Genomic DNA, 23,979 nt, shown 5'->3' with positions numbered 1-23,979 from the left:
TTTTTTAAAAATCAAAAACAATGTAGTAGTAATGGGGTACCACTCATCTGAAAACCATGGCTTCTGGATATTACCAGGTATCTCACACACATGCACACAATTGCCCGATTTCCATCATAAAGATTGTGAGGTACTTAGTAATTGAAAGATGTGCCAGGCCAGGTCTGGTTTCCCACTGACGTGGTTTCAGGAAGACTTGCCAAGCATCCGTTGGGAATGGCCAGCCTGAATTGGCACTGGGTGCCAGGAGCTTGGGGGCTGAGACCTGGTTCCACCCCAGCCTTTTCAATGATAAACTGGTAGATCTCCGAAGCTCAGCTAGCAGACAAGTGCCAGAAGCCAGGCAGGGGTGACCCCCGGGGAGAGGAGTGGGGCTCACCTGACTGTCTCCCTGTCCAGGCGCAGTGACTAAGCAGCGTGGGCCTGGAGGGATACTGTAGCATAAGCTGTTTTAAAAGCGTGCAGATGGACCAGGATGCTATTTAAAACATCATTTGTAGGAAACCTGCTTTTGGAAATACCTTAGCACTGCACATTTTCGTAGAATGCTGTCCTCCCTGGCTTTATCCCTGGTATTCATTCTTCAGGAAGGATATTCCTGAAATTGAATTTAGCTTTCTGGTTTTCAGAATTATTTTTCTCAACTTTTTCATAGTGGATACGTTCTCTTTTGCCTTCTCTTTCCCCACTTGGCTAGATTTCTTTCCCCAGGAGCCAAGGGGTAACTTGAGAGTTTTTTTGTTTTTGTTTTTGTTTTACTGAATTAGTCCTACCCAAATAAATGGAGTTGGGGCAGAGGAAAAGCCCTTTCTCTTCCGCATTAGAAATTCGTCCTCTGTGTACTTAGAAGGAGGCAGGAAAATGGAGAGCCTGCCAATTAGGCATTGCCCCACTCTCCAAGCTCCTTCACCCCACTGTGGGTGTGGTGGGCACCCAGGAGGCTTTCCTTGTCTCCTCTGCAAGGATGGTCTCAGCTGCCCCTTCATTAGCAGATCTTTCGTTCAGATATCTGTATTTAATGTGCAGATTCCCCCTCATTCACGGTGCGTCAGTGCAGCTCTCCGGGCTGTTGGGGTTGAAATAGTTGAGTGAACCATGCCAAATAGATTTGTCAAGTCTGCCGCAGTTTGATTTGATGCCATGGGGGAGGTGGGGGTTGGGGAGGGGACTTGGGGGCAGTGGAGGAAGAGGCTTCGTCCACGCCGAATACCACCACTGAGTTTCTCTTTGTAGCCGCTGGATGGTGAGCACTGTGCCCAGCTAACGGGTGCTAAGTGGCGGGCTTGAAAGTGAAATTCAGACAACAGGAGTTAGCAGAAAAGCAAAGCAGAGAGGAAGGCAGCCGCCGGCTCCACTCTGCTCTGCAGTGCAGAGGGAAGGTTTGCAAATGCCTTCCCAGTGTGCAGGGAAGGAAGAGGGAATTGTGACATTTGGGACAGAAATGTGGGAACTCGATTTCAACTCCCTGGTCACTGTCAACAGCAATGCAGCATACCAAAGACCAGGGAATTGGGGAAGGCAGAGAAAAACAAGATTAATGAGCATGCAAGGTGGCGGGGGAGGGCTGTGCTATGTCTTTGCAAAACACTGTTTACAATGTGGACCCAGACTGGGCTGAGGCAAGGCCTAGGCCTCTGAAAGAATGCCTTCCTTCTTGCTGCCAGGGGGTGAGGAAGACTAAGGAACTCTTTTCCAGCCTCCCCTAGCCAGGGAGCAGCCTCTTCTTGGTCTCTTCCCATCTAACAGGTCATCATGAGGTCGCCTATGAGAAAGTGGTCAGTCACCCTGTTGCTGGGGCATTGCAAACCTCCCCCTGGCAAATGCAGCCTGGTTACACAGGCCACATGCACAGCACATTCCAAATCTTTATCCAATTCCACATGCCATAAATATGGAACCTATGATTCTCATATAGGGCGGGCCCGCCTTATGTATATTTATGGCATAACCACAAGGCAGAGAGCTCATCTGCCTGATGGAACCCATATCCAACCCACATGCTCCCTTAAATTATACAAATTGCTTTGCATACATTTCTTTAGAAACCACAAGCAGAAATTACTGCTTTTGGTTTCCCCAGCTATATTAGTAACACCCCAGACGCAGACATGGCATTGTTAATACAACAGTAGAAGGTTCATGTATGTTTACATAATTATAGGCACAATTATGTACATACATACCAAGAGGGGCACATGGAGAGCGATAGGAAGAGCTCAGAGGCACAAGGTCTTAGTCAAGGTCCTGTCCTCCTGAGATGCTGATTCCATGAGTCTGCACTGGGGGATCAGCTGTGCCTGGGGAATAGAACCACAGCTGGTGACAAGACAGGGGACAGAGACTATTGCCCTTATTTGTCTAGGCAAAAGCCCTTATCTTCAGTTCCCTCTCATTCGGTAAACTTGGGGATCTCCCTTGTTGACATAGCTCTGGTTAGTCACAGTGTTTCTGGGCTATTCTGATGTATTTGGAAGAAATTTGGGCTAAAAGAGAAAGTCTGTAGGGTGCCAAATGCACGCTATTGGCCAGATCAAGGATGGATGGGGGAGATAGGGATGAGGTAAGACTTGGGTCCAAGAATTTTCAGAATTACCCCACAAGGAGTGGAAGGAATGCACTGAGCTCATCACATTAATGTAAGGATGACCTCCAAGGGACTCAGAAAATCCTCAGGCACCAGCTTATTCACTGGAGAATTTCACAGAGTTTCACAACTGTGGAATTGAAGCTCTTAGAGATTAAGTACCTTGCTGCAGGGACTAGGAAACTGGAGCCTTCATGGACGGCGCCTGGTCACCAGACTTGGATGTCCAGGCTGGCGCTCTCCACAGTCTGGCCTAGGCCTTACTCTTCATCTTGAGGGAACTTGGCTTCCTACACGTTCAGTCCAAGGACTGACAGGCACACACTTTCCCGGAAAGCCTCCTCTCCAGTGAAGTTCTGTGTGCAGGATGAGCCTGGACGTGGCTTAACCCACTAGGCTCATTGCTGTGGAGCTGGGCCCCACGACAGAATCATGAGGATAGGGAGTTGAAAGGAGTTGCCATTTGTTTGATTTGGCTACATCCCTTCAAAACAAATAAACACCCCACTTCAAAAATCTTCTGTCCTGTATTTATTTTCTAAATTAAAACAGATCATTTTTAAATCAGAGACTTGGGAGGAGAGAAAGAGTGGTGTCAGAAAACCAAACCCCCAGATCAGTTGGCTAACAGCTAGAGGCACAGGATGTCTATTTTCAGACCTTCTTAAACAGGGGACTGCATGACCCTGGAAACGTCTCTTAGTGGCTCCAGGCCTCAGTGTTTCCACCCAGTCCAAATGGAGTGGCGCTGCGGCTGCTATCGGCAAAGCACCTTGAGATCTGCAGATGGAACACTCTCTGCGGATATAATTAATGGAGTAGACCCACAAAGCTCTCCTTGAGCAGAAGCAAGTTATCAATTTAAAAAGTAAGAAGGCCCCATGGGATATTTATGGGCCTCTTTTAAAATCATAGGCCTGGAATGGACCACGATAAGTCATCCAGACCTTTCCCTGCATCTGATGGGGCCTGCACTGAGCTGCCTCAGATAAATGTCATCCATCCCAGCCTCATTGTTCTCTTAGGGATGCAATTATGCCTCCACTTGATCATTTAAGTTTTCAGAAGAAACCTTTTTTTAAAAAACCTCCTGGCAGATGATGGGCTTCCCCTTATTCCTTTTGTGGTAGTAATTTTGTTTGTTGTATATGAGATTAGGACAATGCCTCACACTGTAGTGGGCACCAGCCTTCAGAAGTCGTGGCTAGAACGGCATCATCGAACCATGGCTGTGTGTGCTCTGAAGGGGGCTGATGCCCCTTCCAAGTTCAAGTCCCTCAGTGTATCTGACCCCCTCAATTAAAATGGAGAAGAATCCAGTGCCCTAGGTAATTAAGTTTGTCCCTTATCCATCTGCCATGGGATGAGCTCAGACCTTTAGCCTCTCCACTTAGGAAGCTCAGGGGGAAATTTCATTATACAGAAGCTTGAACCTTTTCTCTATCAGGCTTCCGCGGCCAGCGTCACCCAGCTCCCGTGGGTGCTGAACTGTCTCCAATAGCTGAGGCGCGCCTCCCTGGCGCTGATAGCCTTGATGTTAACCTCCCAGGTCCCCGCTGTGCACAGAGCCAGTGACAAGGAGCACATAGAGGGCATGTGGAAGGGTGCTGTGATTTTGCTTGGGCTGAGGAATCATGTTCCTTGCCCCAACCCCAACTAATGTAGGTAAGCACTGGAGTGAAGCCCTCACTTGGTAGAGTGTCCCACTCTCTGATATCACCTTGTCCCTGCTCTGGTTTGCAGAGCCTCCACCGGAAGAGGCAGGCAGGTGGCAGAGGTCTCTGGAACCTCATTCCCTGTTCCCTCAATCTCTGCCCACCTGGGAGTTAAAGGCGCCTCCTTAAAAACCCCAAACATCTGTGTTAGGAGGTTTCCAGGTGAGGAGGGCCCACTTCACCCAGCTGTAATGTCCTAGAATGTCCAAGTTGCTCTTTCAGTCTTCCTAGGAGGACATTGGCCATTCCCCCCAAGCCCCCTCATTGCTCTGATCCTGTGCTCCTCCCCCGCCCGCTGTTCTCCTGCCCCACCCCTGAGCTGCGCTCCTCCCGCTCCTCCTGCTCCTCCTCCCCGAAGCGTTCCTGTCTCAAATCCTGAAACCCTAATCCTGTTAGTATACTGTGTTCCAGGGCTTAGCGTCTCGATGGGGGTAACATAATCCCGCAGTAAATCTAACGGGGCCCGCAGGCCCACACAGATGGGGATGCGCCCATCCCCGCCCCCCAGAACACAGCCACTCCTGCGCCTGTCTCCTCCTTCCTGTAGGAAAGTTGCCTGATGACAAAAACAGCCCGAAAGTAAAGGAGGATGAGAGCAGAGGTCATCAGAGTCCGAAATGTGCATTTGGTTGTTAGAGAGCTTCTTTGCCTACCCGCATCCCCACCTTCTCTTAATCTCTCTCTTTATATATATATACACATATATGTATGTAATGTATACACATGCACACACACACACATGCCTCTGACTCTATATCTGGCTAAGTTCCCATATCCACTAGAATGAAAGAAGCTTTAAAACAACTTTTAAAATTGTCTTTAAAGGGAAGTTTTAAAGGAAAAAGATCAGGACCATTATTCAAACAACAAAAAAAGCCCATTGCCTTCATATCATTTCCTCTCCACCCCAGTGCAACAGTTCCCTCCCGCTACTTGCCTGTTTTGTGCAACAAATTAATTAAACAGGATGGCATTCATTGATTAGCAATTTATTTTTACGTGTAGACCCAATGGCTGGTTTTAGAGCAGATGCAAGGGAAGGGGGTGGGAGAGGGAGGACACACAGGTCTGCAGTCAGGGTGAGTGGATGAGTCAGCACATTTGTTTCTGAGACTAGTTTTAAAAACATGCTTCTGGTTTCCCCCAGCCTCTGCCCTGCGTTCCTGCCACTTTTCTCCCTGCTTTGTTTTCCTCCTTCTTGAGTGTCTGTGCCAAGTACATTGAAAGGGAGAACTTTGGAGGCAATGAAACATTTATTAGTGGAGAGAAATATTTATTTTTAAAAAGAAGAGGAGCATCTCATGCACAATTTCTACCCCAGGGCTCCAGCACTGTGCTGTCTTGGAAACATTTCCCTGCTTTCTTTGCAGTCCCTGGAGCTGGCTGACTTCAGATATATACAGCAAAATAGAAGTAAACAGTAGTTAACACCACAGGTAACGAAGAGATGGGAGTGTGTAAGCTGAATACTGAAGCCCTACTCGCATGAGAGGTGGTGCACCTAAGGAAAGACTGTGTTTGTCCGCCAAAGGGCCCACCTCATTTGGGAAGAGTGAAACAGCCAGCTGTGTCTCTCCTCCAGGGAGCTCAAAGACTTGGACAGAATCTTCATCTCAGGCCCCAGAGGCAGGCATGATGACAGGTATCATCTACACTGTCCCGGCCACATGGGTATTGATAGCAAAGATGAATGGTATATAGGAAAAGGCTTTAGGCTGGGCAGAAAATCCCTCTGCTTAGAGGCCTAGAAGGTAGGAAGGCTGCAAAGCTCACTGTCCTCAGCTATGCCAGTCACTGTGCGTTCTTCAAAGACAACTTAAGGAGGGGTCAGCAAGGAAAGGTGACTGTGACTAGAAATTGGGGTGGGAAGCAGAGAAAATGTTCTGAGATGGTCTCAGAAACCATCGTAATGCGTTCTGGCTGGATGCTTCTTATTAGATTATATACACACATACACACACACACACATATATATATATATATGACATTGAATTATATTGTCCATGCCTTGCAGACTCACAGGAATGGTCAAAATGCACTGATTTTCTTTTCCTGGGAGTGTAGATACAACCAAACTGGGATGCTGGATAGCAGCTGATTTATTTGGCAGGTCCCCCTCTCCCCTAGAGGTGCAAATCAGAAAGTCCAGGAAATGCTGATGGTTTTCAGGTTCTGTGCTACTGACAAGAAACCAAAGGTCTCAGAAATCAATTGAATAATGCTGGATTATATTCAGAATTCAGAGAGGCACCAAATGGATAATCCAGACCACTTTGTGCCCTGAATTGCTTTTTAAAGTTGGTTTGTAGAGATGCACTTGAAGAAATCTTTATGTTCACCTTAGCTCTTTTTAAACAGGCACACACATATATTTTTAATAATTACGATATAATCAACACTATCATCAGAAAACTAGGGTCACCCTGAACATACTTGTGATTTCCCTTTGGGTAGTAAACAACCATACTAAGATCTTTCTTTTAAAACGAATAAAAAATGGGTCAGGTGTGGTGGCTCACACCTGTAATCCCAGCACTTTGAGAAGCCAAGGCAGGCATATCACTTGAGGTCAGGAGTTCGAGACCAGCCTGGCCAACATGGTGAAACCCTGTCTCTACTAAAAATATAAAAATTAGCCGGGCACGGTGGCACATACCTATAATCCCAGCTACTAGGGAGGCTGAGGTAGGAGAATTGTTTGAACTCGGGAGGCAGAGGTTGCAATGAGCCAAGATTGTGCCACTGCACTCTAGCCTGGTTGACAGAGCAAGACTCCATCTCAAAAATAAATAAATAAAATAAAAAATAAAAAATGTATGTCCTCTGTAACATCCAGCTTCTAAAGCAGATGTTAACATTTGATCATTCTGTTTGAATATGCCTATCTGAGTATAACATACAAGGCAACCCACTGATTTTTCTCAGATACCTCACTGCAAAGTTGTGGTCTGAAAATTGTTGGCCTGAAGGCGGGACTTGGGAGTAGTTGTGGCTTTTAGAACTTGAAACTATCCCACCTGTGCAAAGACCCACTTGTGACTTGTGACTTGGCTGACACGCTAACATCTGTCCTGGGTGCTATGCAAGTCTCGGAGGGAGGGCCAGTAAACTTAAGTGTCTATCTGCAAGCCTGTTATCGACCTGATTTTCCTGAAGGAGAAACCAAGGTATCTACGGTTTATTGATTTACCTATAGTGATTCAGTGAGTCGTCAGGGAATAGGGAATAAAACCAATTTCCTGGCGTCATTTCCCATGCACACAACCCCTTACCTTGCAATGCCTAGACTGGAAGCCAAGAATCCATCTCAGTGAATTTGATCAGAAAACATATGAAGGGTGATTCTAAAACCACAGAAGCATTGAGAAAGTCATAAAGATGTATAATATATGAAAGCATTTACTAGCTATAAATAGGGGAGATGCAGGGAGAAAAATAGAGACCTTGTAAACCCATTGGGTCAGGATAAATAGAAACTGCTTAATATTTCATTAAAAATGGATTTTCATAAATTGCACTTTGATATCTTTGGGCAAAAGACAATATATAAGGACTAAGGTGTTATTATTCATGACTCTTTGTTATTAATAATTTGAACTGGTATTGAAGCAACACATCAACAAGGTATACTTGCCCTGTGAGTGGGGCACTCCCCATGTGTTCCGGGCACTATTCAAAGTGTATAAAACATCCACAGCAATTGTCTGCAAAAGCACTTAGGCTGTAAGGGACAACGGGTAACTAAAGTGCCCTGTTGCAAAGTGGACACTGTTAGAGCAGTTCAAACCACAAAAAGTCATGTGAAGAAAGGTTTAGAAGCAGGGGGCCAGAGAGAACCTTACAAATCAACGCATACAATCCCCTCATTTAACAGAGGAGGAAATTGGGGCCCGAGGGAGGTAGAGATATTTGCCCACACTTATGAGCTAATTAGCAGCAGAGCGCGGCTCCTGGCTTCTGATTCAGTAGTGGGTTTTTTTTGTCTTGTGTTTCCCACTATACCACACTCTGAGTGAGAGGTGTGTTAAAAATCTAATAAGATGTTGTTCATTCGTCATCCAGAGAACAGAGGGCAGATATGAACACAAAGTCAACAGCAGACAAGAAAACAGTTCAGGAACTAGGCTTGGAAACATGAAGGGTAATCTGAAGCTAAGTTGAAAAGATCCTTCATTTGATTCAAGGGTGGGAGAAGAGTGGGCAAAATGAAAGGGCAGAGTGAAGTTTAGTTGAAGCAGTCAGGTAGATGGTCTAGGGGATACAAACTGTGTGCTTGCCTCCCTTCCTGACGGATGATACTGTAAGCAGAGATTAGGGGGTTCACCCAGAGCCTGTGGCCACATGTATCCATGGGAAGACTGACCCCCTCCCTCAGCTCATACATGCGAGCATGTGCACCCCATGCCCATGTGAGCCACACTCATGCACACACCGCCATCCCAAAGACAGTCCAAATACACAATCATTTACTCACTGAGGAAAGAAAAGGTCTCTTAGTGTTGCCTGCCAAGGCTGAGAAATGCCGGGGTCAGATAAGATAAAATTGGATATTAGCAACACATAAGACATGCTGTGTTTCTAAACGGCACCAGCGTGGTGTATATGCTGTGGATTAGCAGCAGTGTTAAAGTTCAGATCCACTCAACTTTCCAATTATGCATTCACGTGGCAAGTAAAGCTTTTTTCCCCCAATGTGAACTCCTTAGCGTCTCCTGATGGCGACCACACACACAGTCCCCATCACCATCTTCAGAGAGCAGGCCAGTGGCGGCCCCCCGCTGCTGCTCACGGCACCCGTCCGAAATAAGCAAAGTGCTGCATTTGCTTCTTCCTTGCCAAAACAAAACAAAACAAAACAAAACAAAAACAAACAGATAGCTTCTGCCTCATGCTGAATTCTCAGAGAACTGATGAATCTCTTTTTTCCTTGGATCCGGTTCCCCATCCCTTTCCTGAGAGCTGTGGAGCCCTTTATCAGTACGAAGGAAGTAGGCTCAGGCACCACTCCCCTTGGCCCTTCCTCAGGGTGTCTGGCCCTAACCCTCCTTCCTTCCATTGCCTTGACTTTTCTCCTTCCCTTGCTAACTTGGTCTTCTCACTCCTTCTCACCCACAATCGCTATACAGGAAGCAGCAAAATCGAACCTGGGAGAGAGGAGTGAGTAACAAGTTCTTCCCCAGTGCGCTCCCTGCTGTCAACTTTAGGACCCGGTGGGAGGGCTTCCCAGGGGGGGAGAGGGAGCAGCAGACTGGGTGAGCTGGGAGCACCCCCAGGTTTGGTGGACTTAGCATCAGAGCAGTGGTTTAAACTGAATATGGTGGACCAATGAAAATCTGCTTCCCTGTTTGTCTTCAGCAAGCCACTTCCCTTCAGTTACTTGCAAAAGGTATGTCTTCAGTGGTGTGTTATTAAATGGCTCTAACTTTTAACATTAGCAAGTAGGAAATAGGGTTGTTAAATGATAGAGTTCATAGTTCATGGGGAAGAAGGGACTGTGTTGTCAATTGGCTCTAGACTTCTGTGCTGCTCTTTGCCATTACTCAAAGCCATTCTAAGGTGGGATTATAAACTCACACTGGGAACACATCACTGGACAGTGACCCTACCTCCATTCAGCCCATGCCTGGAGACTTTAAGTTCCTCATGACTCCAGCCATGAACACAAACACTGAAAATGTGTTAGAAGAAACTATAAGCTTAAAACCTAAAAACTTGGCAAGGATGGTAGATCCAGACAGGCATCTCTGAGCCTCAGTTTCCTTATCCAATAAAGTGGAGATAAGAATACCTACCTCCTGGGGTAGTATAGACATAATTGTTTATACTCAAAGGTATTGTGTTGCATCTGGCTGAAAAGTCTTCAAATATACCAGTTTCCCTAGTCCTCTTGTCCCAACCCTGTTGGTGCGCCCAAACACTTGGCATGGCCTGAATAGCAGGAGCCGAAGCATCTAGTTCTCCTAAGCAGGAGAAATCACTGATGGTTGCAGAGTTGGCTATAAGTAGATTTACAGAGTCCCTTGGTTGTTATAGCTATGACAGGTATGATTTAGAAGTGGTGGTTGGTTAGTTGGTTTTTCCCTCTACCCTTTTTCAGGAAAACCAAGGGAAACTCACATATACTTTGCTCTAGTTACTTTTTTTTTTTTCTTTTTTTTTGAACAGAGAGCACAAAAAAGCATAAGGTCCATATGGCAGTTATTGATCTGGGCCATCTGGAAAGCCAGGACTTGCTCCCACCATGTTGGATCAGAAGCTGTTCCAAAAAGCCTTCCCTCCCATAAGAGATGTATTGGTCAGATGGGGACAGGGATGGATTTCATTATAGGGCGGGACTACAGTGAGAGGAAGCTGGAGCAGGACTCTGAAGGACTGTCTGCAACCCTGACCCTACCACAAAGACCAGAGAGAACCAAGAAAGTGTTGATTGACACAGGACCATTGTAGGTAGAGGGTGCCCCTCATCATCTCGCCCGCTCATGGGTGGGATGGCATCAAGTAACTAACAAAAACAACCATGAAGCACTTTGCAATTAGAAAATGCTCTGCAAATATTCCTAGGTGCCTGCAACATGATGAAGAGGGAGTGTCAAGTTCAAGCTAGTGAGTGAGGTCTGGTAGCCCTAAAAGATGACATTTTTACTTCATTTTAAACAGATATTCTACTTTTCTCCCTCTTCCTTAGCTTCTCAAGTGTTTTCCTTCTTCTACCTGCTCTTGGCCTGGTGGCAAAATTTTCCTTCCCTCTAAAATTTTCTGGGAAGACTATTGATAATTTTCAAGTAGAACAGTGTGAGAAATTAATTTTTTTTTACATTGTGTTTCTTTAGAAAGCCCAAAACAACACACCCACTGATTATTTTTAAGCTTGAGGAAAAGAAAATTCAACAGAACCTTCCCATCTCCTTCAACGACTGCTCAAGTGGCTGAACTACAAACAGGGATTTATAACATGGTTTTGCATCTTACGCTACAGGTATTTCAAGCCAACAACGATGCAACTGAGGTGGTTCTGAACAAGCTCCACGCTCCGCTGCTGACAAGGTTTGTTAGGATCCGCCCTCAGACCTGGCACTCAGGTATCGCCCTCCGGCTGGAGCTCTTCGGCTGCCGGGTCACAGGTGAGGTGGGGGCTCCATTGAGGTTGGGGTGCTGATTGAGTCCTGGGCTCTGCTCCCTTTCAACTCTCTGCAAACAGCGTGACTGTACCACATGACCTTCCCAGACAGACTGGCTCAAAGACTCAAGTCCTACCAGAGTTTGTCTTCTCATTCATTCGTTCAGTATATATTTATTAAGCATCTCTGATTTCTACTATTAATAGCTAACATTTATGGAATGCTAACTAGGTACAGATGCCATTCTAAGCACCTAAGATGTAACATATTTTATTATCCTCATAAGAACTCTATAGGTATTATTCTCCTCACTTTACAGATGAGGAAACCAAGACTTAAAGAGCTAGGTCACTCACCAGTAAGTGGTAGAACCATGGTTTGAATCTAGGCAGTTTCAGTCCAAAGCCCCTGCTTTCGAATAACAGTCTCTGCTGCCTCAGCCAGGGGCCAAGAGCTGTGCATGGTGCTGTGGACACAATGGTGGGCACAACAGACTCTGTTCTGTGTGGGCATATGGACAAGTTGGGCAGACATACTGATAAACTCATAAGTATAAAATCAAAACTGTGATCAACGTCTGGAAATAGAGGCTTATGGTCCTTGGAAGTACATTGTAGGGGATTTGACCCAGCCTAGGAGCTCAAGGAGGACTTCTTTGAGGAGGTGATGATTGAGGTGAGGCTAGAAGGCAGATAATAGACATTACCTGGTGAAGAGGGGACAGAAAGTGCACCAGGCAACGGTCACAGCTTTCTCAATGGCACGGTGGCAAGAGGGACCAAAAGAGGAAGTGAGGGGCATGGACACAGCTTTTTTGTGGGCTGAAACCCAAGGTATGTAGACTGGAGAAGACCAGAGTGGGAGCTGGGACATTACAGGAGGCTAATGCAGGGGGTGCAGATGGGAGATGATGATGGCTGGATTAGCCCCAGAAATGTAAGGACAGACCAATCCCCTTTATCTTGTGGGCTCAGCCCAGGGCAGGCAAGTTGCCTCTTTGACCTGGAAGTGTCTTCAGTGTACATCCATCCACGTGTCTTTCCCCTAATCATTGCAGCTCTGATAGGGAGTGCTCCAAGGTCTGACCCTGTCTGAGGCTTCTAGTTAAAACACCTTGTGTTTGTACAGTCTCTGCATCTCCACATGCCTTTCTTGTTCATCATCTTGCCTATGCTTTCTAACAACCCTGTGAGGTAGGGTGGGCCAGGGACTGATGAGGAAACCAAGACTCAAAGAGGTTAAATAGCTTGCCCAAAGTCACCCAACTAGGAGGTGACAGAGCCAGGATCTGAACCCACATTTTCTCAATTCAAATTCTCTGCTCTTATCACATTTACACAAAGACCCTGTTTTCTTCTAATGGGATCAGTTTATGCTAATCCTGTCTAGGGGACTATTTTCTGTCCCTTTCCTGTTGCTGTTCCAGGTTAATCAGCAAATATTTAGTTAGAGCTCATTCTCTGGAAGATTGAAAGGAGAGAACCAGTGATTTTGAAGAAGGGGGACAACCTGGAGAATCTTTTTTATCATAGTTCAGTTTGCAAGTATGAAATGCACACTGACTATAGACCCTGCCTTGCCTGACATCATTTATTCATGCATTCTCCACTCAATCATTTGCTCCACACATCTGATGTGCCAGGCACACACTGGGAATGGGACATAGAGACAGAAACAAAACAGATGGGGTCTCTGACATTGTAGAACTTTCAGGCCAGTGAGCAAGATAGATAATAAACAAATGCAAGTACTGGATAAACTAGAATGTTCATATGAAGGAAAAGAACAGGGTGCTCTGACGGAACCCAATTTCGTGTGGATTGAAAATTGGGGCACAGCCTTTCTGTGGATACGACACTTGAGCTTGGGGTAAGAAAATGTTAGCCTGGGGGTGACTGAAGGGAAAAGCACTTTGGGTCATGGGAACAGCATGTGGGAAGGATCCAAGGCAGTAAAGAGCAGTGATAACATATATGGGGAATACAGACCTGATACTGACGCCAGGAAGGTTTCCTTCTGCTTGGCAAAACAATCACTAGGAAATAGTTCAGTGCTTAGCTCAGTTCCCCTGTGCTCGGTGTCCCTGAGAGGGTCAGTGGGGACTAGTGTCATCAACAGGGATGTGCAGATGCACATTCTGAGAGTTCTTGGCTAGAGCTGTAAGCACAAATAGTTAATGGCCATTGGATACTTAAATATGCCAGGCACTGTCCTGTGAGGTCTTAGGAACTAACAGAATTCTTGCAACAGCCCCCAAGAGGTAGTCACCTCTATTAGCTCCCCTTTAGATCTAAGGAATCGGAGGCAAAGAGCAATTAAATAATTTGCCCAAGGCCCTCTGACTAGAAAGTGGCAGAGTGAGCATGAACACAGGCAGTCTAGCTCCGAGTCCAGGCTCTTAACCACAGTGCTATACACATTCACCACGCAAAGAAATCAGTGCTGACTTAGTATTTGACAGTTGGGCTCTTTTGCAACTCCCTCCTTATAGGGGGTGGTCCCTGGTTAGCAGGTGTCAGCCATGACCTCTTGTATCTCCTGTCCTCTCTGCAGATGCCCCCTGCTCCAACATGCTGGGGATGCTCTCAGGCCTCATTGCAGACTCCCAGATCTCCGCCTCTTCCACCCACGAATACCTCTGGAGCCCCAGTGCAGCCCGCCTGGTCAGCAGCCGCGCGGGCTGGTTCCCTCGAATCCCTCAGGCCCAGCCGGGTGAGGAGTGGCTTCAGGTAGATCTGGGAACACCCAAGACAGTGAAAGGCGTCATCATCCAGGGAGCCCGCGGAGGAGACAGTATCACTGCCGTGGAAGCCAGGGCGTTTGTACGCAAGTTCAAAGTCTCCTACAGCCTAAATGGCAAGGACTGGGAATACATTCAGGACCCCAGGACCCAGCAACCAAAGGTAGGCTGTTCTTGGAGGCCTCTGTAACCTCACCCTCAACAGGGAGGCTAAGTGGGGTACAGGGAGTGGAGAGTGGTAATGCCCCATCTGAACAGTCGTCATCCAACTCCTGAAATCCAATAAAACAGGTATCATTTGAGAGATTACTTTGTGCCAGGAACTGTGCTAAATACCTTATTTTTGACTCTTTTTGTTTGTTTGTTTGTTTTTGAGATGGAGTCTTTGTCACCCAGACTGGAATGCAGTGGTGTGTTCTCGGCTCACTGCAACCTCTGCCTCCAGGGTTCCAGCGATTCTCCTGCCTCAGTCTCCTGAGTAGCTGGGATTACAGGTGCCCGCCACCACGCCCGGCTAATTTTTGTATTTTTAGTAGAGATGGGGTTTCACCATATTGGTCAGGCTGGTCTCGAACTCCTGACCTCGAGTGATCCACCTGCCTCGGCCTCCCAAAGTGTTGGGATTACAGGCATGAGCCATCAGGCCTGGCAATGACTCTTTTTTAATCCTCACAACATCTATGCAAAGTAGATCTTTTTGTCACTCCCATTTTAGTGATGATAAACTGACACTTGATATCATGCCCAGGGTCACACAGTTCACCTGTGGTAGAGCCGATTCAGAAACCGGAAGTCTGACTCCAAAGTCAATGCTTAACCACTACTGAACACTGACTTTTTATAAAGTTCAACACTCTTTATACACTCTTTCAGATTAAGTTTCCTTGAAATTGGCCAGACATCTAAAGGGGATGTGGTTTTCGGAGGCCAAGCTACAGAAACTAGAGGTTGACTTCCAAAAATAACGATGTTTTTCTGAATGTCACTGCATTCCTTTGTATTCTCCTAGTTTTGACTGCTTAGATCTTTCCTGCCTCTCAAACTGAGGCAAGGGAGAAGCAAGAGAACCTCACTCCGAGCCAGAGGCTCAGGCCAGTGCAGCCTACCCTTCTGCCACCAGAGTGAAGGTCAGCCTTCAACACAGACACGAGGAGCCCCAGAAGGGGAGGAGACGTCATGCCTCTGTCCCTCCCCAGATCAGTCTCCTGGCGGGCCAGGCTCTCTGATTCTTATCTCTAGTTACCCCTTGTTTTTCTTGAAAGAACAGGTCCCTAAAAAAGGAGCGAGTGTTGCATGTCTCGGGGCCACCTTTGCTAAGCAAATGTTTCCATTCTGAATACATAAGCAAGAGCTGGGTTAGAGGTTTTGCGATGCTGAGGTAAACTCCCAGCTCTCAACTCCAGAGGCTTAGAAAGGCTCAGGGCTTGCATCAATGGAACTTTGCATCAGTGGAACAGAAGTTGGGCTGCAGGCTTCCCCAGGGAGAGCTGAGCCTGGTTTTTCTTGGGAAAGGAGTTGATCTTTGCCATTGTGGGAGACAGCCCTATCCGAGACAGTCCTTCCGGTTCAGAATTGTGGACCCAGGGCATGCTGAAACCTGGAGCAGTCCTGCAGAATTCCTGGGGGCTAATCAGCCGCAGGCCCTGGCCACCCACTCCTGTCCTTCCCCTGGATGAGTGTCTCCAAGGGTACTCCAGGCTGGTCCTCCACCCAGCTCCACCAAAGCAGCCCCCTGCTCCCCGCATCATCAGTTTTATGTACTGGGGCTCCATGTGAGGTTTCTTTTGACAGGAATGCTTTCCTTAAACAAAGGTTTGGGAAATAGTCTAAGACTGTCAATGTGTGACCAGAAGACAGTGTCATTGGCCTAGGGGTCATTTTCCCACCAGGTTCTCAGTGAGCTAGGAATTATCAGTCAGCTTGGGCTACCTCAATCGAGGCTTTCACGCATGAGAAAAAGAAGCATCCCTTTCCCAGTAGACCAGGAATTCAGAACGGTCAAACATCACCCAAACTGCCTTCCCCCTTCTCTAGCCAAAGTCAGCTGAAAACGCATTTGGAGCCAAATTCTTCCCCAGATACTCCATTTCAGTCACCAGGTAAAAGACACAACCTGGAAATTGCCACCTTTGTTTACTTCCTATTTTCCATAATTCTGGGTCCCTAACCACCTTCCAAATGAATAAAATCCTTGGTCTGAAAATGAAGGCCCCGTGGATCCGAATGTCCCAGTGCCAGGGATCAACTAGGAATCTGCCTTCCTGGCTGGATGTGCGGGGCAGGGAGGAGAAGGGGAAGGAAAGGCAAGAAGGTGATAGGGACTGGGTCCCACACCAGTAGGGCTGAGTGGCCTCTCTCCCTGCAGCTGTTTGAAGGGAACATGCACTATGACACCCCTGACATCCGAAGGTTCGACCCCGTTCCGGCGCAGTATGTGCGGGTATACCCGGAGAGGTGGTCGCCGGCGGGGATTGGGATGCGGCTGGAGGTGCTGGGCTGTGACTGGACAGGTAAGACGACACTTCCTCCTCTTTGCATCCCACCCACATGGTCCTCTGACCCTGACATCCCACGAGGCCCTGGGAGGACTGTGGAGGGGGCAGCCATCCCTGGAGCTGGAAGCGCTGCAGACCCCTGCCGTGTTCTCCTGCCTCAGACCACGGGTACCACAGCCTCTGGACTCGGGACAGTTTCTCAAGGGATGCACTTTGTCTTTTTTAAAGGATCATTTCAATTCTCCAACCCGAGTCTCTCAAAAACAAATCATAACCACATACCACCCACCCAAATTCAATTAGACCCTGGCTCTTCAGGCCAGAGGGCTGTGGCTGTTGATTTAGGAAAGAAAAAAACCCCTCATGATAATAAAGTAATTGGTTTATGTCTGAATCTGGCCTCCAGATGTCAGTGGCTAAGAGACTTCATTTTCATTTCGGAGCCACATCTGTAAAAGGCATTTATTTGCTCAGGAGGGACCCTGTTGCAGGGAGCTGATGGGGGCAGGACTCCTTCTCATTGTCCTGCTCATTCCTGCCAGGTGGCCCAGGCCTCGGGGAACACCTCTCATTCTCCCAAATGAGGGTGAGGCCCACAGAGGGTGCCCAGCCTTCCTGGTTTCCGAGGGAGAGCCCTGCCCTTCTGAGTCAGGCCCTACCTTCCTTTCCTCGGGGCGCTGGCCCTCCTCCCTCAGCAGAGCTGGCACCAGATCTTACCCGGAGCTCACTCACTGCCTGCCAAAAGGAGTTCATGGGAGCCACTGGGGCTCGGGGCCTGAGCCTGATGCCAGCAGGAGCAGCCACTAGCCTGAGTTATCCTGCTGTCCTCCACCAGGGCCCCAGGTATCCCCATTTTCCTGTCGGTGCCGTACCTGTCACCGGCTCAGCTGGCAGGATGGCATGAAGGATTAATAAGGGCATGTCGGAGAAGTGCTTTTGGCTCCCAGGGAGAAAAATGCTGCCTGTATGCTGGCTACGGCAGCGCAGAGGAGCCCCGTTGAGGCACACGGGCTGGGAATTGGGCCCAAATTAGCCTCCTCACTTTTGAATTGAAGGCAACCCTAGTGAATACATCTTCATAGGAAGATACTTTACTCCCCATTACCTGGGGACGAGGCCAAAGTTCCCTGCAGCCTGCTAAATGTGTGTCACCTGTCCTCTCGCAGGTGCAGAAAACCTCCCCCAGATACAAGCTGGCTTCGTTTATGGCTGCCCTGGCATCAGGGGCTCAGTGCTGTAGGGGATCCAGGAGTTTGTAAGCCAGTGGCTTTCACGCATTTCTGCCCATGATACACAATTTAAAATAATTTTCCTTCACAACCCGCTTCACTTCTAAGCACTCACACACACTTGTGTATACGGGGGTTGAGTGTATGCGTAAGTGCTTGGACTCTGGAGACAGATTGCCAAGTTCAAGTCCTGCCCCTACCATTTGCTGGCTGCATAACCTCAGAAAAGTTAGTCTCTTAGCGCCTTGGTTATCTTGGCTGAAAAATGGAGATGACAATAGTCTATCTACACCCCGTAGGGTCATTGTGAGGATTAAATGAATGAATGGATATGAAATACTTAGACTACTGCCTGGCACCCAGCAAACTGTTTCTGATAAATAAATGTAACTGCAACCAAAGGTTCCCAAAGCGATGGTCATCTTAACCGTGGAAGTGCACTCTAAAATATTATAGTCGATACGTTTTAAATGCTGGTCATGACCTATTCAATAGATTCCACAACCCAATGATGAGAGTGATGCGTGGTTTGGGAAATATCACAGACCTGGGCCAATTCCTCTTTCGTAGACAAGGAAACAGCCCCAGAGGGTAGAAGTCACTTGCCAGAGGTCACTCAGCTGGATGAAGTCCACCTCATTCTTCCCCCCATCCCTTGCCCTTCGGTGCCACGCCCTCCTAGTCTGGTCAGGGGGACAGTTGCTAATGACCTCTTTCCCTCATTGCTCCCCAACCCCAACCTGCCCCACATTACACCAGTGATGGTCAGCGACAGGTTTCTTATTTCAAAGCCCTGCCTGGCCATTCCTTGGAAGATCAGAGTTGAGGAGCATTCCGTTTGCCCAGCCTCCTTTCCTTTGAAGTCTCTGACATCTGGTTTCAATTTCGGGGGAGCGCTGCTGTTTGATGGGCAGTTACCTTGAAGCGCCCAGTACAAACATTGCACAAACAGTATAAACACCAAGGCCTCCATGCCTGCTGTTCCTCCACTTTCATTTACACGCCCTGCCCTCCGGTGCCTCACTGGCCCCCAGGTTTAACATTCTCTACACCAATCAGCTGACCCATTTTGCTACCTAACATTTCCAGAAACTGTTCTCCATAGGTCATGTGGCTATGTTTGCTTTTCGAATTTCCATCTGTTTCTCCCGCTCATCCTTGGTTCACTTCTTCATCTCTATCCCAAAGGATAACAGGAAAAATAATGGCCTGGGCTGAGCTGCTGCAGCTAAATAATTTGACAGGGCTGCTTCACCTGTTAGTTGGTTTGTTTGTGTTTCAGATAATTATGTTTTGCCTTACTGCCCCATAGTTTGCTTTACAATCGAGTTTCTATGACACAGTGACAAATTTGAACTTACAAATTAGGACGCTTCGAGGTTATTTGCTATTTACTGTGAGCAAAAGGCAGACACAGCAAAGGGAAGTATGAAAGGTTATGTACGTAGTATTTAATAGCGGAAAGGTGGGAAGTCGACCGTGAAAAAGCTATTCAATGTATTTAGCAATTTCCTCCAGCTCCTGGCTTTATTAAATAGTATCCTGAAGGGTGCCTGACAAAGGCGCCTAATCACATACAATAGCGCAAAGGAACATGTATAGAAATGAGAGGGACAAGGCACCGGCATCCTGTCGGTGGACAGCTCTGGGATGAAGACGCCACCCCAAAACACGTGGACTTGAGCACCAGTTTCCAGAACCCCTTTCACCCCACCCAGGGCCTGACTCATAGCTCCATTCACTCCCTCAATCCTTACTGAATGAATGACGGGCGTGAGCAAATAAGCAAATGAATAGGTCAATGATTCACCCAGAGCTGAGGTCAAAACCCACTGCCTGCAGCCAGGTTTGGCCTACCCAGGGTTCATTGTGTGCTAGGTAGTATAACATTTTTAACAAGTTGCCAACATGTAGCATCTGGAGATTTTACTTAGGGATTTTTGCCTTCTTGTTAGGGAAAGGAAAGGGGAAATATTTGGAAGACCTGGCCTGGCCACACTGGGCTGCCTCCCCTCCAGGCCCCAATCTGCTGGAGCCAGTCATGGAAGCCACCTTTAAACCAGGCATATAAGATCTCAGCTGTCACCACCTCCTCTCTCTCCAACCCTCCCCTGCCCCCACCACCGCGTCTGCTTTCCTCACTTACAGTAGGTGTTTGGATCCAGGAAACACTTGAATTTGCCACACCCTGACCTTCAGGCATAGCCCCAAATCACTTTCACCATGTAGAGTCTGAGCCCCTTTAAATCCATATTCCCGTCCATCCAGTTTTGTGCAGATATGAGCCAGAGTGTGCTTTGGTCCTTCCTTGGAGTCAGTGTCGCCTATCGCCCCTCCATTATTGCCTCATGTGGCCTTTTGTGCTAACCTCAGGGCCTCTGCCATGGAGTAAAGAATGTGGGTTTGTGTCCCTACCTCTGTCACTGCTGGTTTTGCAACCCAGGACCATTCTCATTCTACTATGGTGATGCCTCTGACTTCATTGACAGCACATAGATGTGACTTCAGAGTTTTGGGCACATGTGTGCATCTTCTTTTTCTTCTCTAAAGATGTTTGGCATCTTCTTCCTGCTGGGTTGCAACACAGGCTGCTACAGCATTCTCTTCTCTTCCTTTGCCCTTACACAGACTCCAAGCCCACAATAGAGACGCTGGGACCCACCATGAAGAGCGAAGAGACAACTACCCCGTATCCCACCGATGAGGAGGCCACGGAGTGTGGGGAGAACTGCAGCTTTGAGGATGGTAAGCACATGTTGCATCCCGATGGCATGGGTGCCAACTAGTCAGAGTGGGAGCTGGCCTGTGGCTGGGCGGGGACCTAGGGGTCTCCCGGATCAGAAATCCAGGGGATCTCAGGGAAGGGGTAAGAGAGGTGGGGACACTCAGGGGTCTGGGGCAGTGGCTATTTACAGCCAGCGTAGAAGCATTTGAATGGTGTAACAACCAGTACAGCCCTACTGCTGTGAACCCACTAGATATCAGGTGAGACAAAGATGACTTCTTTCGAGAAGTCTCATTTGTTGAGCCCTCACTATCTTGCTTGTCTGCTAAAGGAAAACCATCCTCATCCTTATAATTCACAGCTCTGATAGTTTTTCTTGTTAAGCTGCTACAGTCAAGTGAAGATACGGCAGTCATCTGGGTGATTTGGTCCATGGAGCTCGATAGTTGGGTTAATCCAGCAGTTAGCAGTGACTTAATTGTGTTTCCCTGTGTCTTTCACCGCCACTAATTTGAGAAAGTATAACAGTGATGATTCTATAAGATAGTGCACCGTATCCTCTATAACTGGAGCGCAGATCAGAGACAAAGGCAGAAATGTAAAAAGGCATCTTCAACCGTTCCCTCAAAACTCAGGGGCTTCGCATTTCTGGGTGGGTCTCATCACATGGGAAATCTACATTCCTTTCGTTTATCTTCGGAGCCTATCCAAGTTAGATAAAAACAATAATCGGCAGAACCCAAAAGTAAGTCACATTTTAAATCATACTGCTAAGGTCACCAAGTATGAGGACATTTCTAAGAAACCACAAATTTTGGAACACCTGGCATTTTGTCTAGAATGTTAAGCTTGACAGCCTCAACTTACAGTAAATTACTGATCATTATTAAATCTTCATTAAACAAAATGAGAGAAGATTGGCAAAGAGACTAGAGAAGTGATGGAGAGATAAAGATGGTAGGTAGATGGCGAAATCTGTGGAACCTGCAAGCACAGCCGTTTGAGAGAGGAACTGCACTGATGGAGTGGATGACTCCAGAAAATGGCTACAAAGAAGAATGGGAGGAAAGCCAAAAATAAATGCTGAAGTTATGTGACTGAAAAGGCAATAATTTAATGCATATGCTTTGGGGATTGTGCTTTTGTGTTATTGTGTGGGTGGGGGACACTGTTGGTCGGGGTTAGTTGAATGCAGAATTCTGACATTTTAATGAACTTCTTTTTGTTTTATGGAGAGAAGAAGGAGACTTGGAGAATCTTCCAAGACATGTTTCAGATAGTTTGAGAGCCAAAAGTGAAATGCACAGGGAGTTAATATACGATACTGGATTTGCAGAGTTAGCTTGTTGGGGGACCTGGAGTGGGGGTTCTAGCTAAACGACAATCAAAGGAAAAATTAAGGGTTCTGCTACAAAATTTCCGAAGTTTATTTTTAATATGATTTTCCCGTTTATAGTGGTTTGTTTCATTTGAGGTTTCTTTGATGGTTCCTCCCTTTTCTTTTTGCAAAAGTTTTTTTTGTAGAATCTGGTTCCTGAGATACAGTATACATGTAAATATTACAGAGGATTTATGCTATATTGAATTACTTCATATTTTTTGAAGGGAAAAATAGGAATTCAGAAATTGTCAGAAGGGGATGGTAAGGGCTAAGGGCTGACTTTTCCAAGCCACAGGTTGATGCTTCTGTAATAGATTCCATGTGTTTCTTCTAAACTCAACCTGAATTTGGCCAAGGGTGGGCAAATGTTAAATATGCTGTCCTGGAAAGGGGAGGCATTTACAGGGCCTGGTGGTAATCTTCCTGCTCCCTCTGACGCCAGCAGTGCCCTGCCCCCCCCATGAGGTGAGCCCTCCTCAGCCCTAGGGTGAGTAATTTGTTTCTACCAGTCTGTGGCTCCCTTTAGACCTCCTAACCTGCATTCTAAGCCTTCCCCGTGGAAATTCCTCTCTAAGAACCCTGGGAAGGGAAGTGAGAAGGGCAGAGACCCCACTTCCTCCCTGCTACCAACATTAGCCGGCATTTTTCCTCTGTCTCCGTAGGCACAGCTGGCAAACAACCACATTTGGGTTCCCATTTCCTCTTCCCCACCTCCACGCCACCCCGACTTAGTCACATATTTGGCATGAACTCATACTGGATTTTTGGAGCTGGGTGGAACCCCAGAAGAAACTCTTTTGGTTCTATCTTCAGGCTCAGGCAGGTGAACCACCAAAGCAGACAGGACACCATTGTGTCATTAGTTCTGGATTCCCATAGGGAAAGCATTCTCCATCTCCCTGGGGTCGCAGCCTCCAGGGATTCAGCACGATGGGAAATTATTTTTCCTCCTGGTCAGCACTGAGCTGAACGGCTGGCTGGTCTGGTCCCTTCGATTTGCTCTTACCATGCCAAATTTCCCACCGGGCATACCTCCCCGTGGAGATGCTGGACTGTCCCAGTCTTCAGAAATAGAGATGGATCACAAAGAGGTGAAGTGTAGCAAACAAGCCTTCCTTGTTTCTGAGGTCACTTTCTCCTCACTGGGCAGAACCTCCCAGGGATTTCAGTCTCTCTGGATGCTAATGGGCCGCCCCACCTCCTCTGAGAGCCAGGTTGGCAGAAGATGAGATAATACTTTTTTTGGGAGCCAGCCTTCCACCAGGGCACTGGGGAGACATTCTTCTCTGGCATTTAGGGAACAGCAATTTTCACATTTGTCTGCTGTCCGAGGTGGACAGAAGAGGCTGATTAGAGCCTGAAGCCATTTGGTGGCCTCATTTATAATTGCTTACTATGGGAACCACTGGCAGACTTGGCTTTCATGCCTGGGAAGGATGAGACCAAAGCCTGACCCGAAAGCCAGCGATCGCCAAGATGAGTTAAATGAATAAGCAAAGGAAGCCACTTCTTTCTCTGCTCTCCACTCAGGCCTTGCCAGCCATTTAAATAGTACCACTGTGGCTGTTCTCTGAACCCATTTCATTTGCCTTCCTTTGGGTTATTATTTTCCCCTTTTAGACAAAGATTTGCAGCTCCCTTCGGGATTCAATTGCAACTTTGATTTCCCCGAGGAGCCCTGTGGTTGGATGTATGACCATGCCAAGTGGCTCCGGACCACCTGGGCCAGCAGCTCCAGCCCGAACGACCGGACGTTTCCAGGTAAGCCAGCTGTGAGTGAAGAGATGAAAGAGTTAAGGCTAGCCTGTTCCACATACTTCAACCCCAGATTCCCTTACAAGCTTTGTAACTTCCCACCGCAGAGCAATCCTCTGTTCTTTGCCCACAAACCACCACGGTCTTTGCTCAAGACGTCACCTCAAAGAATAGCCGGTTGGTGGTTCCCAGCCTCTCTTGTGATTACAGCACAGCCTGGAGGCCGGGAGGGAGAGG

At 47.4% G+C, this 23,979-nt stretch overlaps 1 protein-coding gene across 4 annotated transcripts in view; it reads left to right on the top strand.

Moving 5' to 3' along the window:
* Nucleotides 1-23,979, top strand: part of NRP2 (neuropilin 2) — a 115,364-nt gene that overhangs the window by 46,650 nt on the left and 44,735 nt on the right. For all 4 annotated transcript variants that reach the window (XM_033230589.1, XM_033230590.1, XM_033230592.1 and 1 more), the window contains exons 8-12: nucleotides 11,276-11,420; nucleotides 13,971-14,320; nucleotides 16,523-16,667; nucleotides 20,510-20,626; nucleotides 23,608-23,748. In XM_033230589.1, the coding sequence (XP_033086480.1) occupies nucleotides 11,276-11,420; nucleotides 13,971-14,320; nucleotides 16,523-16,667; nucleotides 20,510-20,626; nucleotides 23,608-23,748 (898 nt within the window). The remainder of the gene's footprint in view (nucleotides 1-11,275; nucleotides 11,421-13,970; nucleotides 14,321-16,522; nucleotides 16,668-20,509; nucleotides 20,627-23,607; nucleotides 23,749-23,979) is intronic.

This window comes from Trachypithecus francoisi, unplaced genomic scaffold, assembly GCF_009764315.1.
Source record: "Trachypithecus francoisi isolate TF-2019V2 unplaced genomic scaffold, Tfra_2.0 Lachesis_group13, whole genome shotgun sequence".
In the NCBI taxonomy this organism is placed as follows: Eukaryota; Metazoa; Chordata; class Mammalia; order Primates; family Cercopithecidae; genus Trachypithecus; species Trachypithecus francoisi.
This window is presented reverse-complemented; position numbering and strand designations above follow the sequence as displayed.